The sequence below is a fragment of the Etheostoma cragini genome, chromosome 22 (assembly GCF_013103735.1).
Source record: "Etheostoma cragini isolate CJK2018 chromosome 22, CSU_Ecrag_1.0, whole genome shotgun sequence".
In the NCBI taxonomy this organism is placed as follows: Eukaryota; Metazoa; Chordata; class Actinopteri; order Perciformes; family Percidae; genus Etheostoma; species Etheostoma cragini.
The window spans coordinates 11,258,413-11,276,325 of NC_048428.1; the positions used below are offsets into that span (position 1 = coordinate 11,258,413).

The 17,913-nt window shown below is 39.2% G+C and overlaps 1 protein-coding gene across 4 annotated transcripts in view; it reads right to left on the reverse strand.

Annotated features, from left to right (window-relative positions):
- myrip (myosin VIIA and Rab interacting protein) overlaps positions 1–16,261 on the reverse strand; it is a 107,230-nt gene extending 90,969 nt beyond the window's left edge. For all 4 annotated transcript variants that reach the window (XM_034862123.1, XM_034862122.1, XM_034862121.1 and 1 more), the window contains exons 1-2: positions 16,029–16,261; positions 7,990–8,182 (exon numbers count right to left, since the gene is read on the reverse strand). In XM_034862123.1, the coding sequence (XP_034718014.1) occupies positions 7,990–8,099 (110 nt within the window). In that variant the 5' untranslated portion in view covers positions 8,100–8,182; positions 16,029–16,261. The remainder of the gene's footprint in view (positions 1–7,989; positions 8,183–16,028) is intronic.
- Positions 16,262–17,913: the final 1,652 nt, after the last annotated feature.

Genomic DNA, 17,913 nt, shown 5'->3' on the forward strand with positions numbered 1-17,913 from the left:
CTCGCTCTGCTTCTGTATGCTTTTAAAGCCTCCTTGCAAACCAGCAAAGGGAGCAGAAGACGGGGGGTTGCTTATTTTATCCTTTGACATGTCAGAGTCATTTTAATATTTTGAATGATAAAAAGTTAAAATAAATCATTCCTATAGCAGAATACTTGCACTTTAATGTTTATAAATCTGCTGACCTGAACACTCGGCCCTGTCTCATAGGAGTGGGTGGCATTATTAAAATGTTGACAGCAGAAAAGGTCAGGTCAAAACATGGGGCACCCAGGTAGCTTGAGGTACAAAGCTACCTGACAGCTGCTAGTCCGCACTCCCAAGCCAAATCAACCAAGTTCAATCATTTGAAAACCAATCAGGTGGCGTCGACAATATTTTGCATGCAAATCAGATTGCGTTTGATTTTTTTCCTTTCTTTCTGCATTATGTTCTGGTCTGAATTGAATTAAATGTGATTCTTATAAAGAGATGATGAAATGGCATTTGTTCGTTTTGATTACTGCCTTTCACTTAAAAGTCCTCACCTTATACAATAGCTAAATTTGCACGGCCAAAGTTTACATCTTGCTAAATAACTAATGTTAGCTACTTCAGACCAGGCTAACCAGATGTCCCGTCTAATGTTAAACGGTGAGCCTACCAGTCGCCGGGAAAGTCTCAGTTTTACCTGTTTTTCCCAGTGTCTAGATTAGTATAAAAAAAATTGAATGGGCCCCAGCTATATATGTAACTCATGCAGATGCACACACACTTGTAAGGACTGTTGTTCCCCAGCTTTAGCTCACCTGGTAGAGCATACTAAGAATGAGTACTGACTGCAGCCAGGTTTCAATTCCAACCCACAGCCCTTTGCTTAATCCTGTCAAATAAAGGCAACATATTTTAAAAACATTTAATAATACTAGTAAAGTAGCCAGGAGTCAGGGAAAACATTTTTTATTAAACAAATGTCTAAAAACAAAAACAAAAGATTAAAAAAGATGGTAAAATAAGCATGGCAGTGTGAGTTTAATGGGGCACTGTATCGGTCATTATGTTTCCCTGGCAGACCATGAAATATGATGAATCACAAAAATGTACTGTTAATACACCTGCCAATGTGACTACAGATAAAAAAGGTCAAATGGATTGGTCCTTCCTGCTCGCTGTGCACAAACACATAACACACTGCTCGAGATCAGCACGTAAACACAGAGACACACGCAGCACGTCCACATCAAAAACAATCCACATCAACATGACTCAGACAAACAACCCACACCAATAACGTAACACAGCTAATCCCCACCAAAACAGAACCGCAGCCAAGAGAACACAACAACAGGCAGACTGAAATTAACTCTTCTTTGGCTGCTTCAGACAATTAATGCTAAAGATGTAGGGAGGTGTGGCAATAAGCAACATAAAGCTGTTTAATTGTCGATCTGTCTCTGTGTGTGTGTGGTTACACATTTACATCCCCGCAGCTTTGGGCCGTTTCATGTGAAAGAGCATCACATGTTAACATAGGACCCAACACTGGATTATGGCACAGAATAAACACCTCTGAGAAGAAAGTCTGTTTGACACAATGGAGCTATTCAACCACCCACAAAGCTGCGCTGGACTAATTACACGATTTCAGGATTTCTAAAGTTCAGGTCATCAGTTCACGAGTCTGGGAAACCTGCTTCATTAAAGAGCCACGTCATCAAACAATAAACAAGCTAATACAAAGACTATTCAAGCCGACAGTGTAAAGGACATGACCCCAGTGGATCTGTACCCATTAGGCGCTGCTTTAATAGAGGAGATGGCACTGCAGCCCAAAGGGACTGTCCTGCATCCAGGAGTAACATCCTCTGACTACTTGTGCTCTGAAATCCAATTACATTTTGATTGTCATGAATACCGAGCTATATGGGACAAACATAACCAGACTGGCTTTTATCTTGGCTCCAAAGTAAAGTTATGATATTATTTTTGAGCCAAGATAAAATCTAGTTTGTTGTCCTCTTTTTGTGGATAGCTGAGCGTGTGTCAGTACGTGTGTCATCTCTAGACAGAGAGCCAAGAGAATTAATATAGGAGGAAATAGAGGTCAGATCCTGCCCTGAAAGAGTGACATCCCCTGCCACCTTCTCTCAAAAAGATCTAACCTCCCAATATGACTCCTGCTCCCTGTACCTGCCTGCCTGTCACATTCACTGGAGCTAAAACAAACAGCCGACATATAGAAAAAGAAAAAGAGAAGCTCCAGCCTTTGCGTGCCTGAAATGTGGAAAAATTAAAATACTATGTAGAAGTGAACAAGTCAGTCTTACAGATGGTCTGATTAAAGCTACAACGTTGAACATTAAAAAGATGAATAGTGCTCAGCCTCACTTGTCTGAACACAACATCTAGGGTGACCATATTCTGATTTCCAAAAAAAATAGGACACTTGGCCAGGCCTAGAAACCCAAATTCAGACAGGCTTCTTAGAGAATAAAGAACATGCTTTATATACCTCAATGGTATAAAAATAACTTATGTAATAAAATAAAATATTTAACAACCTGTAACAAAATAATGGAACTTTTCAAATAGATAAATAAATAAATAAATATGAAATAATGTTCTAAATATGACCTATTCTGTGTCAGCTTCAAAATCCTGCTTCAACTAAATCTCTTAAAACCTTTTTAATGTAATAAGATAAGGCTTTTTGGTGCTCATGTGAGCTTTGAGATCTCCAGCACCTTTAGACACTGAAACATATGTGCTAGCTTTGCACACGGTGCACTCCGGTACGTGGAAAGTTTGTTTGCGGTTTAACTGTGAAGCAGCGTTTCTGCATTTTATATTCACCTAATTTGAATATAAAAAAAAGTCTAATCTGCTCCCTGTCTGATCTGCTCCCTGTATGTGCTCCCGTCTGATCTGCTCCCTGTCTGATCTGCTCCCTGTATGTGCTCCCGTCTGATCTGCTCCCTGTCTGATCTGCTCACTGTATGTGCTCCCGTCTGATCTGCTCCCTGTATGTGTGCGTCGCAGAGTCGCCACCAGCCAGCCTCTTGGGAATTACGTCACGCAATTGTGTTGTATGCAAAGCGCCACTCAATTTAAGTACACACTTAGTCCCGTGAAAAACTGTGAAAACTGGACATTTTCATGAATTTATAAACTCCCCCAGACAATATGTAAAAAGTGGACATGTCCGGGCAAAAGAGGACATTTGGTCACCCGAACAACATCACAATTTAAGTACAAAAACAGTCACTATTTTACAGACTAATTAAAACTGCTGACGCCAAAATATCACCCTCTGGTAAAGGGCTGCATTCATGAGCCAGGCCAATGACTAAGCACAAAGAAAGAGCCAAAGATTATGATAGAGTGAGAATGACTGTGGAGTGAATCAGCCCACAACTTCACAAATAATCAAGACTTATCCATGTAGCATTGTACAGGAAGAATGGACTTGTCATAGCTGCAACTGAAATGAGTTTTGAAGGAAGCGTTGCAGGTACAGTAATTGGCCTATCCATAAAACGACCTAGCAGACACATGTATAAAGTGGATCCTTCCTAACACTGAGAGCATATTACCCGTAAGAGTCACCAATAGCTGGAGTTCCAGCCATCTTCTAACAATTCACACCGAGGCAGTGGTGGATTTCTATCTACAATCTTTTTCCAGTTTGATTCCCTTGGGAGTGCTTGCGAGTGCTTGTGCTGAGTCTCCTGCTGCTCCATAATGAGCCTCTCCAACTGTATGGCCACCGAGACAGCGGAGGCCAGAGGTTGAGCTTTTCACCCTCTCTAATTGGCAGAATCGCACTGTCGCTCTTTAGCAAACCAGATGGATATAGGTTACTAGAGCTTTATTTTCGTTGTACTACTGCGAAAAAAGTTATGCCATGGCTCACAGTTAAAACCATTGGCAGAAAATAACAAAATAAACTGAAGAAGCCAACACTTCAGTCTGTAGAAGCTAATGAACTCAAACCTTCAAAAAGTATTCCAGGTTTAATAGCACCCATACAGTCTCCTTTCATTTTAATTTGAGCTCCTAGGATATCCACTAGACACTGGGGAAGCAGAAATGCCTCAAGAGATGCCTCAAGTGTGAATGGACAAAATTCAGTAATGTACTCACCAAAAAACGGTGGTTGTTTGAGGCCGAATAAACATTAATAGCATTTCCTTCCTCATAAAACATTTAAAGTGCAGATGGTATACCCTACAAATCTACTTTGTTTACCCCGTTTGCTTGCAGTCTTCTTCTTTCTTGCCCTTGCTGGAGCATTTTTTTGGCACATAACCGCCACCAACTGTTAACATGCCCAGACTACCAACAAAACAAGAATCCACTCTGAAAAACATATCTCCATAGTCCTGTGGTGGTCAAAAACGTAAGTGATAGGACTTACAATACCTGAAGTAACTGAAGTTAAGTATTTCTAATAACATTAACAACGGTTCTGTTCTATTCACGTGTCTCAGCAACTCTTAACAATGTGAATGTTCAATTTATTCTTTTGGGTTTGGTGGGAAAAAAATTCTAATGTTCGGCAGAAATAATATGCCATCAAAAGCACAATATTTGGCCAAACCAGAACCCCGGATTCAGGTCATCCTTACTGTCATTTCTTTTGAATGCTTTTTCAGTATGTCCAACAATAATGGCATCAGCTTTATCGATTCTTCTAAAAACAGAAGATGGGCTTACATTTGAGTTAGCCAGACTAATTTTGAAAGTGCTGTAGAGCAGTGTGTCGTCACCATAAAATGATAAAACTAATAGTCCCAAGGGTAGAATTTAAGACAGAAAAGAAAAAAAGATAAGAAAAAAAACACACCCTTTAAAAGCACTTTATACTGCAGCCTAGCAACATTAAATATATCATCACTAATGACCCCTGATAATTGTCTACTGTATTTCCGACACATCAGATATTGACCAATAAGGACCATGTTCAGACAGGGAAGCCCACTCTCGGTGCATTGTACTGTACTGTCTCTTTATTGCCTGGAATTTAAACTTGGACAATCTGATTTTGTCAACACCACATTAAAGCCTTTAAACCTGTATGTATGTTCTTATAATATACATAATATACAACATATTAAAAAGCCCCTCACACAGTAATAAAAGCATAAAACTGCAGATAAGTCATAAACTAGCCGACAATGACACTTGCGGTGAACTAAAAAACTGTGTAGATTGCCCCTAACTTGGCTTAGAGCAGTATGCATGACTTTATTTACATATGTATTACAGTTCTGCATTTATGAGACAGGTAAGGTAATATCATTTAAGTGTTTTGCCTTTCTTATTATTCAGCATGGAAGAAAATTAAAATGGAGCATTTAAAGGGCCAGCTGAGGCTTGTAAACTATCCCATGAATCCTTCAACAGGGTAATTTACAACTCTGCAGGGCTGACTTCATTCAAGTAAGAAAAACAAATGTCATCCATGCATGGAAACGATAAAACCCACAGGGAGAGAGCTATCTGCTGAAACACTAAACCACCATCTGCTGTAAACACGCTTTCATATTTCTATACTATAAACGTTTTACATTTCTTATGAAAGGTAAATTGGGTTTCTCTCTTTCTGTAACCTGATTGGTTTCACAAAAGCTAACGCACAAGCATTCAAGACAATAGTTCAATAAAACATGTCAAAATGGACATGTCCTAAGAGAAAATGGAAGTAAAACTTTGTAAAAGTGACCGATACTTGTATGTTTAAGCATATCAGAGTTGGAACATGCATGCACTACTCTTCAACAAGGAAATAATCATTTACTAATAACACAAATACATCTGATAAATAATAGGAAACTAGAAAGATTATTTCCTTGTTGTGTTACTGAATACTGTAAACAGTAAAAGGACACTAGGGCTGCAACTCAAGTCCAAAATAATTACTTTGGTCTGTAAAATGCCAGAAAATTGTGAAAACGTTCAAGGTAATGACTACAGATTGCTTGTTGTGTCTGACTAATAAAACCTACAAATATTCCCATTTCAGAAGCTGAAACTTTTATTTTTTTTGTAGAATGTAGTGTATATCTTGCTGTTAATACTTCTGTACTTTAATATTGAAGGCTTTTACTTGTATTGGAGTATTTGACCAGCCTAACTTTTCTTAGTTAGAAGAAGATCTGATTACTTTTTCCATTACTGTGAATAAATTACAAAAAGAGTACGACACGTGTGACGAGTGCTGATGCTGAGAGAGTCATCAAGGTGTTCAGGAGGCATTGCACAACCTCTAACAGTAAAAACACTAATTGACCAAATACAACAAGGAATGAAATCACTATATCAGCTGTGTGTAACACAGTAATTTACACAAGCTAGTTTGTCAGTTTGCATCAAATATTTATTTTGGAAACTTTGCTTTTAAATGTTTAACAAGTTGCAATACCTCAATAAAAGCACATTTCAGAGCCTTTTTTTATTGCTTTTATGAAGAACGGTTGCTTCATCAATGTCTGCCTGCTACTGCAGTCAACCTTAACATGCTCATCTTTTTTGCAGTAAACAGCAGAAATAACAGCCTGAGAGGCATACATTATTTTTGATCATTTATGACAGCTTGGTGGGAGAACATTTTACAGCCCAGTAATTTGGGAATACATCTTTGCTTTGAAACACATTCTGGGAAAATAAGTACAATTTCAAGCTGCGCAGACCAACGGCTGCTTTCTGTAGAGCAACTTTGCTCCTCAGAGTACAGCTAAGATGTTTAGTGTTCTGAGTAAAGCAGCCTAATCACTCGTGGCATCCACTCAAGGATATAAAACCACTGAGGATGCCCGTTCACATCTGAAGAAAGACATCAAATCTTCATAACAAAATAGCTGATGCTAGGGCCTGGTAGGATCATTTCTGTGTAATTATAGGGTACAACCACACTTACAACATGGCAGAAAACACATTTTGGATTTTGTTGTGACATTAGATGCAATGGAGTTTAATACTAAAACTTCCCCCTGTAGTCCTGCTGAAACAACACAAAGCTGACACACTGATTTGATGACCAAACCCCCATTGAAGCCTGTCACAACCAAACTGAATCCCCTCTGACTACGGGCTGTCACAAGGCAGGGATGGAAGGAGAGAAGGACAAGGAGAAACATGCCAGCACTTGTCGCATGTTAAGTAAGAAACTGTGACACTGGAGCAGAGCCTTGAGGCCTGGACCCACTGACTCCCACAGACCTGCCAGAAATTACAACACAAGCACCTTCCTTCTTACAGCTCCTGACTGTGCCATAATTACCAATTTAATCACCACTCACTTTTTATTTTAATAATTACATTTTGCACAAACATAAAAAAAAGAAGTCTTAATTTCTGGCCAGCAACCATAATGTTTGTTGGCTGAAATGAGGATTGTGGCGATTTTATCAGCTTAGCTAGCTAGCTAGCTAACGAGAGAAAAAACACATGATTACACATACGTTATGCTAATATGCTGAAGCTAAAGTTACAAGCCTCAGGCAAAAAAGTGAGCATCCTGAACGGTTTTAAACTCTGAAAAAAAAAAAACATTTGGTTCTTTCAGGTTGAACGTTCCACTCTTGAACAGGTTTTATTCTAAGTTAACCTGTAAACCAACAAAATAATATTTGTTCTTTGGAAGTAAAATGTGGTTACTACTGTAGGTGGTAAGCTAGCCAGACGCTAACATCGGCAGGTTACATTAGAGCAGATAAACACACAATTGAATCCATTCCTTACACCTTTAGACTTGTTTCTGGTCTTGTCAATACTAAAAATGTATTACTTGTTATGTATCGTAAAGTAGAAAGGGCAATGTAGCCTATATGTGGATGTAGAAGGGTTTTTGTCAGCTGAGCCAGCTGGACACAACTATATCTGGTCATATTTACTCACAGGCGAGTGTCATCCCTTTTTATCAGCTCCACTCAAATCACCCTGCATGTGTCGCCTTCAATTTGTAAAACTACTAGAAACAAAAGCGCTGGCAGGGGAATCCCATCTCACCTCAGCCTCTCTTCCTCTTTCTTTCGCAGCTTCATGTCTCGCTGGACAACTTTCAAGATGTGCTCCGCCTCATCGTCAGTCAGGCCTGAAAGGTCCAGTTTCCGGCCCATCTTCCCTGGCCTCGCCACGCTGAGCTGCTGGTCCAAGAGGTGAGGACGAGGGGGCTGCTCTGGGGGTCGAGGCTGAGACAACCCTGGAGGAAGAACAGAGGGATGGAGACATTTAAAATTAGTTTTGTGAGGAATTAATTCATTAGTTTCAAGCTAAACATTATTATGCCAGACATTTGACTTCTTGTACACCTGGTATTCAGTAAATTATGACTTTCATCAATCTCTATTAGCTACGGAATTACAACATCAATAGGATTCTGGCCCAGCTTATGGTGTAACGAACAGAAGCATAACACTCAAAGGTTCACAGCCTATCAGAACAGAAATCCAACATACTGTAAAAAAAACAAAATATCACTATGCAAATAATGATACAATGTTTAACTTAATGACTTGTGAACAAAATATAGCCTACTGTGGGACTACAGTTGTTGCTAGACTGCAGCAAGATCTCTTGAGCAGCTAAAAATTTCATTAAAACCAGATGGAAAATACAGTGGATGGAAAATTGTCCTTTTACGCAACAGTATTTGAACCAAGATAACAAATATTACCCTCCCTATACCACAAATATGGCAGGGCATCAAAGTCATTAAGAGTTAGCAATCAATTAATCAAACAATTTGTATTAATCCTTAACCTTGTGCATGATTCATCATAAAGCATAATGTTGATGTCAGATAAGGACACAGAAAAACAGTCACCTGGTTTAATGACAGGATCCAACCAAGTCTCTTAAAGTCTAGTGAGTTTAAATATTTCAAGTAGAACCTTTGACAGCTCTTTATATTATAAGCTGCTAACATTGTAAACACAATTCAACATCACCACGAACTACAACCTCGAATGGCAATATATTAACATCACTATATGCAAGTGAGTGCACAGTAGCTTTACTCACCACATCAGACATTCAAATTACATGTTTTTGCATACAGCAAACAAGGCAGGCGGGTAACTGTGAAGACTGTCTAGTGTCAACAAACACAGTCGTTACAGGATGACAGATGTCACGTTTAGGAATTTTCTTTGCTTTGGAATGGATCATCTTGTCTGGTATGAGGATCACTGTGCGCTAATGTTAACATCCTGTATACATTACACTTGGCTGCAATCCAGCCGTAAACCTCACATTATCTAGGTCATTTTCCTTATCCATATACATTATTCAGCTATACAGCACTATAGTGAAATCATGTATTGAATTTTTTGATAGTGGGCCTTTGGACCACACTGTAATATTAATATTTTAAAGTTAGGGGGTGACACACGTAAGGAAAAGAAGTGCAGAAAGGGTGACTGCGAGGGTGAGATACCATGGGCCGGCCCATAACACTAAAACAAAGGGATGATGGGGGGAAGAGAGAAGCCGAGACAGATGAGTAGATGGACAGAAGGAGATGGTCCATTAACTGCAGCGTCGAAACAGGATAGGAGAGCACTGGCAGCGGAGAGAGCAATGATGACTCAGAAGGCCAGACAATTATGTCTGTTCTATTATTGGTCCAATAGCTTCATCGACAGAGTCTCTCCTCTCGCTCAGCACATCACTTATTCTTCCTCCAGTTCAACTCAGGGCCTGTCTCATGACAGACTGCTGTTCAACTTTGTTGAATTTTATATTCTAAATACAGAAAACCAAATTGAGCTGATGATCCTGCTTCTGCACGACAACCATTCACTTTTTAATATTATCGATCACTGCTGGACTTCCTGGAGCATACATGCAATAAAATAAACCTAATTACATTTGTCTAATATTTAAGAGTGTTTGTCATTTTGATGAGAAGCTTAAGGGAAAACCAGAGGAATACTGTGTTTTGAGTTATTATTTTATGCTTACAGACATCTCCATCAGATGCTTTTATGAGTCATTTGTATCAGTGAAAATATAAAACCCACAAGGGCAAAATACAAAAAAGGGCAGTGTGAGAAAGAGCTTTTATCACATTCTCAGCTAAAGTGGAAAAGAGTCTCAGTCTCAGATACATATTTGATATCATACAGTGTAAATACAGACTGTCACAATGCCATCCAAAAACGCTCCTCATTCAACCTTTGTGATAAGAGACCTTGCCCTGGCCTCTAGAAAAGCTACCTAGTCTGACAGAATCAAATATTATACACACATACACATATATACACACACACACACAAGGTGACAGACAGATCCTACATATCACAGGCAAGGAACTATATTACCTGAGCCTTCAATTTTGCAGAGCTCTTTAAATTTTACAGTATGCATTTGTGTGTAATGGTATGAACTAGAAGTAATTTGGGGAACACAAAAACTAATATAAAAAGATAAGCAAGAATGCCCGTGGTGTAAAAACTTGTCACCCTAGCTTTATTGTATTAGTAAGCAAAATCAATGTACAACTCATTTATACCACTGACGTCTATTTAGTATATTTTCAATATGAAGCTACAACCAACAGCAGGTTAGCTCAGCAAAGCATGAAGACTGATAATTGTTTCACACCGGAAGTTTCACTATCTTGGTCTGAAATTCTTCCGTCTTCACGACAAAGCGGTATCTCAGCTAATTTCAGAGTGAAATTTCTACAAAACCCCCCCCAAAATGCAATGTAAAGCTTCACTTCATGCAAAGAACCAATACTCACAACTTCTCAGGCCTTTCTTAGTTTATCCAGAAAACTAAAATTAGCAGGTGTCATCAGTCCCCATCTCTCCTAATGTATAGCGGAGGTTAATGCACCATTACTGTACGGCCATTATTGTATAGCCACAAGGGAAGTCAATTATCCAGGCCTTCTTTTTATAGTGAGTGGTGTCAAGGACGGGGATGGAGCATCATTTATGTCTGAAGCGTTGGTGACGCACATACTTTGGGGCAGCCAGCAACTGTACACAGACAATCCATTTTCACTTGTGACAATTTGCAATAAGACGCAAGCAAACATCCACGTATTACTGTACACGCATGAAGCACGGACTTCACACACACACACACACACACACACACACACACACACACACACACACACACACACACACACACACACACACACACACACACACACACACACACACACACACACACACACACACACACACACACACACACACACACACACACACACACACGGGGAAGTATGCTGTGCTCAACTCTCAGAGATTTGTTTTTCAACTCTATCGCCAGACAAGAAGGTCAATATTAGACGATTCTGCAAGATTACCTTCGGTGCAAACATTTAGTAAATTCTTGCTTTCTGCAATTTCTGTGCATGACAGCATCAGTAAAGAGTTATGTGTAGGGAAAGATAGTGGCTATAGTAAAAAATGTATATGATTATTATTATTATTATTATCAGCTAGCGAAAATTGTCATGCAAACATTAACTGCAAGTAACAACTTCTATGGACTTATCCAAATGAGCACACTCATTTATGTCACACAATCCTTTAATACTTAACAAATTTCTACAAAATAATCAGTTTACACAGAGACCATGGTCTTTTTTAGTATTTTCTAGGTTAATAACAAGAGCAGGCAATAGCAATGAAAACCCTGCCACAATGTTCATGTTTTCTATGCTACCAGTTTCACGTACATTTATAGAATAATTGATTGCACCAACGAGAGCGGCATGGTTTGACTTATAATGTGTTTATTTTACAAATGGCAATCATTCGTTTAAATTCTTTTGGTGTTACGGGAATAAATAACACTGCTATTTTGTTAATTTTACAAAAAGAACTGCAAACATAACTAAAAGCACTGTTAGTAGATGAGGAACTTACAATCAAAATCATGTTTCATGTTGTGGTCAATTTTTAGATATTGGTCTCTTTTCCTTCCATGTCTTCATTTCCCTAAAGGAAATATAACTTCTACAATACATATTTAGATGGTATTTGTTTTAGGCTGCATCTGTAGATTTCTTCTAAATGAATCTGCATATTTAAAGATTTCTGGGGCAAAGGCTCTTGATTTAAGTCATTAACTGGGGAATTTCAGTGGTGCTATGTTTTAGGAATTTTGTTCCTATGTATCCTATTCACCTGCAGTTCCTTGTCAAATAAAAAATTAGCCTGTCTGCCTGTCTGCACAGAGAGAGAGAAAGAGAGAGGGGGGGGGGGGGAGATCCACAACGTATCCTCTCCTGACCTAATATTTTGATTTTTTTATTCAATAACTGTATTTGTTTGACAGGAAAGATGTGCGCACACAGGGACATGTGCAATGTCTATGCGTACATGTGTCTGATTTTTAACACCTTTCTAGTGTTGTGTCAGGGATATTTTCAAACATTCATAATACCAATATTCAGTGTTTTCTCACTTTCTATTTTCAGTAGGCTCATGCTTACACTGTCTACCTTACCTATAGTAAGCTTATTTCAATGTATTAATCCTTTTTTTTCACAAATAGGCTAATTCATCAAAAATATTTAGATTTTTTTAACATGATTTGGCATCACTCTGAACATACTCTGAGGACCCGCTGCTGATGATCTCTGCTGTAGAGCACTTGGCTCTGCTGCTGTGTATCACCACAGAGAGTCAGCAGTGGATGGGCGAGCTGAGGACAAGGCCCCGTTGGAGCGCTAAAAGGGCAGGTGCAGCCAAGCGCTAAATGAACTGCTTGTTTTAGACACTCTCCATTGGATCAGCGTTTCGTCACAGCCAAAAGGAAGGAGACTGACATTGACTTCACTGAAGTGACCTGCCTTTGCAGATCTGCATTTACAGCCATTCAAAAGTATTCTGTGTGATGCATTCATGATTGTGAAACATGTGGTGGAGATTATCCTTCACTAAAAGTATTTGAGAATAGCTTTCTGTAACTCCTTTACCACCCGAGCTCTGTTTTTGTGTGTGTGATGGCCTTTTTGTCTCTCTGGTCATTTGTCTTCCTACATCCATACGACAGCTCAAACATTGGTGTTCAAGGTGTTTTTGCAACCCCAGGATATGAACATTATCTGTCAAACTGACATCCAGAGAAAAGAGAAAAGAAAAGCAACAACAATTTTGGACTACAGGATTGTAGTTCCGTTTTTAGTTAAGGGAAAATACTGCATCTCAACTCAGGATTAGTATTCCTCCAACTGCTCCACCATCTGACTAGATGTGAAGTGTGAAGCCAAGTGTGAACCGGCCAGTCGGCAGTCAGGAATTTAATAACACCAGTCAACCACGGAACCTCATTCATACCGAAAATCCTTAAGGGACGAGCAGTTACAAACATTAGCATCGGCAAATGAACTAAATGCTTCAAAGAATTCCATAATATGCAGAATGTTGGCCAGTATTGCCTTTATAAAGCAATATCAGCTTGAAACACAATAGATAATGTGCACTGACATCACTTTTTTTTTTTTATATGTGGTAAAACCATCCTCAATGCCGCTGAAGCAAACCATCTATGGTTGCAGAGGATGGGAGAAAGTTGAAGACAATCAAAGTTATGTCTTGAAAAAGTAAAGTATTTTGAATCAATGATCTTTATGTCATGTATGGAGGTTGACATGTGGACTATACACCTTGTTTGAACACATGGGAACTGCATTTAACCGCACAGAGAGAGTTTAAAAAGGTAATTACGAACGATTATGTCATTGAGTAGTTTCAAAATAATCTAGGATCTCACTTGAAACTGTGATATATAGGCTATATACAGTAATAGACTGTGCATGTGACAACGTGTTGAGCTCAAACACATCCAACTCTAAGAATGGGTTGAAATTCTGGCTGAGTGATCTCCATTTTTTTCTTGAATGAATCGCTCAGAATAGCAGACTGATTCTTCCAGTATGTGGGTGAAAGTATTCCTGGTGTCTGACTAAAGAGCTTCACAAGATATCTGTTGTCAACAGGTGATAGTCTTCACCACCAAACAAAACAACAGAAATAAACTGCACGGAGCTTAGTTAAGCAACCTGCACACCCGCTGCTGCCAAATAAGGATTTTCAGCTTGGAAATCTTTGGGGTTAAAGTTTTTTTTTTTTGCAACCATGGCTCTGAGACAAAACGTGACTTTATGTCGAATGGCTTCAACTAATAAAACCACTGTCCCTATCCCATAAAAGAGGAGTCTCATCCTGCACCTGCTGCATCTGGTTTCAGTTTCTTCTCAACACTCTGGACTGGGTCGAGCTGTGAGGCAATTTTTTTTTCTTTTTTTATTGACAAATTGAAGGATACAAAGAATCAGGTAAGCCATACTAGTACATAAACAAGTGTACAATCGTACGGCGATATTTATAAAAATTTATATTAATAAAATTATGTACAAGGCAATGCAACAAGAAAAAAGACTGTTACAGATAAAACAAAAAATAAAGAAGACAAAAGTCTAGTTAGTCAGAGGTTTCAGGAAAACAATACTCTACAGGATCCACAATTTTAATACTTTTCTTGTTATCCAACCTATACGTGACTTCAATAGGAGATTTAAATTCTATGAGAAAAGGGTATAAAATTAGGACGTGAGTTTCTGCTTGTGAATAAAGAATTTTGCATGCAGAACAAAATTAGTAAGATACTCTAGTGCATCATTATTTGAATTATCGTTGTAGCATATGTTATCTTTAGGGTTAAAGGAGTAGACAAAGTTGGTGGGTTCAAAGAAGTAAGACTCCAAATCTGTCCAAAATCTTTTGGAAATTTTACAATCATAAAAAAGCTGAGGCATTGTTTCAATATTCTGTTCACAAACTGTACAGGAAGAGTCAATATCGGCAAATCTAGCAACAAGGTGATTAGTAGGGTATGTGTAATGTAAACTTTTGAGGTGTACTTCCTGGGCTTTCTTAGAAACATAGTACTTATACGCTGGAAGCCAAGCCCTTCTCCAATTTATGTTCTCACTTTTGATCTCCACATAAACTTTCCCCTTGGCACAACTGTATTCTACAGTATTCGATTTGTGATTTTTTGGCGAATTATGCTTATCGTTAAACTTTGTGTGTTAGTTCAATTCCATCCATTGATAGTAAAGGCTGTGATATATGATGTGCATCATAGGTTAAGTAATATTTTATAAGTAGAATTGTCCAAGTTAACTTCTCTGAAAGGAATTGGAAAACTGTATATTCATAAACTGTAAATGTGATTTAAATCTCTTTAGAATCAATTAACAAGTAGTGCACGTTACAATTGTTCCATATAGGAAAGTCTTGGACAAAAGCTTCCAAGCTAGAAGGGCTCGCCAATAGAATTTTGATCATTTAATTGGCCATTTACTTTCTTTTAAAACAAAGGAGGGACCTCCAATTTTGTGGAAAATTAAATTTGGGATAAAATACCAAATTGACTCAGGGTTTTTAAGAGATCATTTTAACCAGTTAACTCTAAAGGTGTTCACAGTGGCACTGTAATGTAGGACTTCAAGACCTCCTCCTGCTTTACTACTGGATAATACATTATTCTTTAGCTTATGGGACTTATTTTTCCAGATAAAATCCGAAACAATTCGATTTACATTAGTGGCTGTTGAGTCACTCACAAATAAGGATAAAGATGGATATACAAATCGAGATAGGCCCTCTGCTTTAGAGAGGACTGTGAGGCAAAACTACCTGATTACATCCACCTCGCATCCCGCAAACAAATACCGCACTTCCCCTCGTTGTAGCAGCATTTCATTCAGACCGCTAGACTGGTCGACTGCATGACAACATCTGTGTAAAATGCCTCGGTGACAAATGTCAGCTATACATGGACAGTAAAGCAGGCAGTTTGCAGCGAACGGTGCAGAATAAAGGTGATCAAAGACATTTCACAGAAACGTGCGTTTTCATATCAAGCTACGCACGCGTGCAACCGATCCTCTAAATCACACACATGTGGAAGCAGCCACCTCACCAAGACTCATGTTCCAGTCATTCATGTTGCTCATCACATCAGGGTAACAATCACATATTAGCAGTGAGTTGATGTGGAGAATCACTTACACAGGATCAGTGGGTGCCGGATGACCGCCAGTTACAGTCTCTTTCGCGTTATCCCAGATAATGACAAAAAGACGCGGAGGGATGCGCCTCTGCAAGTGTAAACTTCCGCGACACCTGTCCGCCTCCTAGATACTTTTGGCTTGCCTGGCCCTCGCCTAGTCGGCTTATTAGTCACCGCTGAATGGATGATCACGAGGTTTGCATTACACCGAGGAGAAAGGAGGAGTAGGAGGAGGGAGGGCGCACGGCGAACGAGGTGAGGGATTGGCACCCAACCTTGATACTTCCTGTATTGGGGGTGACACAGAGCGGTGTCGGGATGGAGCTATGAGGGGAAATCTGCCGGTTGGAAATAGTTACAGGTTGGATAGTTGAGTCTCTCTCTGTGCTTGCTGATCTGATATCTAATCACATTTATTTCTGCTGGCACCTGGGCACCCTGTGCTGCCAATTTGGCACTGCTGCTCCTGGAGGAGGAGGAGGAGGAGGGAGGGGGGGGGAGGAGGAGGAGGAGGAGGAGGAGGAGGAAGCACTGTGTTGGCTGGCTCCATTCACAAAGCCAGTCACAGTGCAATTAACCTCTCAGAGATAAAAACATCTCAATTAATCCATCTCTCCGATTCTCATGTCTGCTATCAAAACCATTTAATTGCCTCTCTATATAAATAAGCTGTTTTACTTTAACGTCCACATTTCAGTTGAATAAGGAATAACAATGCATCATAAAATAAATTAAAATATACAACAACAAAAAACTATAGAGTGGAGAAATTATCGAAAATTAAAAATAGAAATGATCAACTATCTATAGGTCTTACAAAACTAGACATAGGCAGACCAATATATTACCCTGTTTGTGTTTTTGCAGATCCACTTGAGCATGGACTGTCTTCCTGAGTTGTGGTCTGGCAGAGCATCAGAGGAGCTGTTTGTTCTCTTTATTAGTGCACAGCCTTATGAAAAAAAGGCTGACAATGGTGTACTGCAACAGCACTATCTGGGCTGTCGTACTTGCTCAACAACTATATTTTAACAAGATATATTACAATAATTTGCTACAATAGAGGGATTATAAATCAAGCAGATTGATGTTTTTTTTTTTTAGCCGTGGTCTAAGGTATAAGGCTGCATTTTACAACATGTACTGACAGAAAAACTTTTCCGAGTTATGTATTGTAAATATTAGACCCTATTTTCACTTGCAAAAACACCTCTGTGAGTCATTGTGAACTTGTGTGCTGGAAACCTGTGTGCCGCCCTCACTCATGTCACACCCTTGATCTACAGAACGTACAGAATCAGTCACAATGTTGCTGCAGTGGCAGGTCTATCTGTGTAATCTTAGGTATTTGATTCATATCACAATTTCAATGTACACAGATAAAACAAACACAAAATGGACTGCAAATATTTAAGCCCAGAGAGCACACAGTTCATGTAGACGAATTCACACAAATGCTTTGTAAAATTCTTACACAACAAAGATTCGCATGAAGATGAAATGCCTCACTCCTTATTCTAATATTTGCTCTGTCTCTCCATCCTGTCAACCCTGTGCATTTCCTCTGTGCAATCACGCCCGGCCGGAATAGAAAGTATTTGGGTCCTAAACATTAAGCAGATGCTGAGACACACTGGGACGCATTGTCTGCATTAACATAAACTGCTACAAGCTGCAAGCTGAGGTCTCAATGATCCTAAGAAAGGGGAGAAATCAGCCCATAACTACACAAGGAGCTGTTTAATGAGCTGAAAAGAGCTGGGACCACCGTTTCCAAGGTTACTGTTGGTTATACACTAAGACGTCATGGTTTGAAATCATGCATGGCACGGAAGGTTCCCCTGCTTAAACCAGCAAATGTCAAGGCCCGTCCTAAGTTTGCCA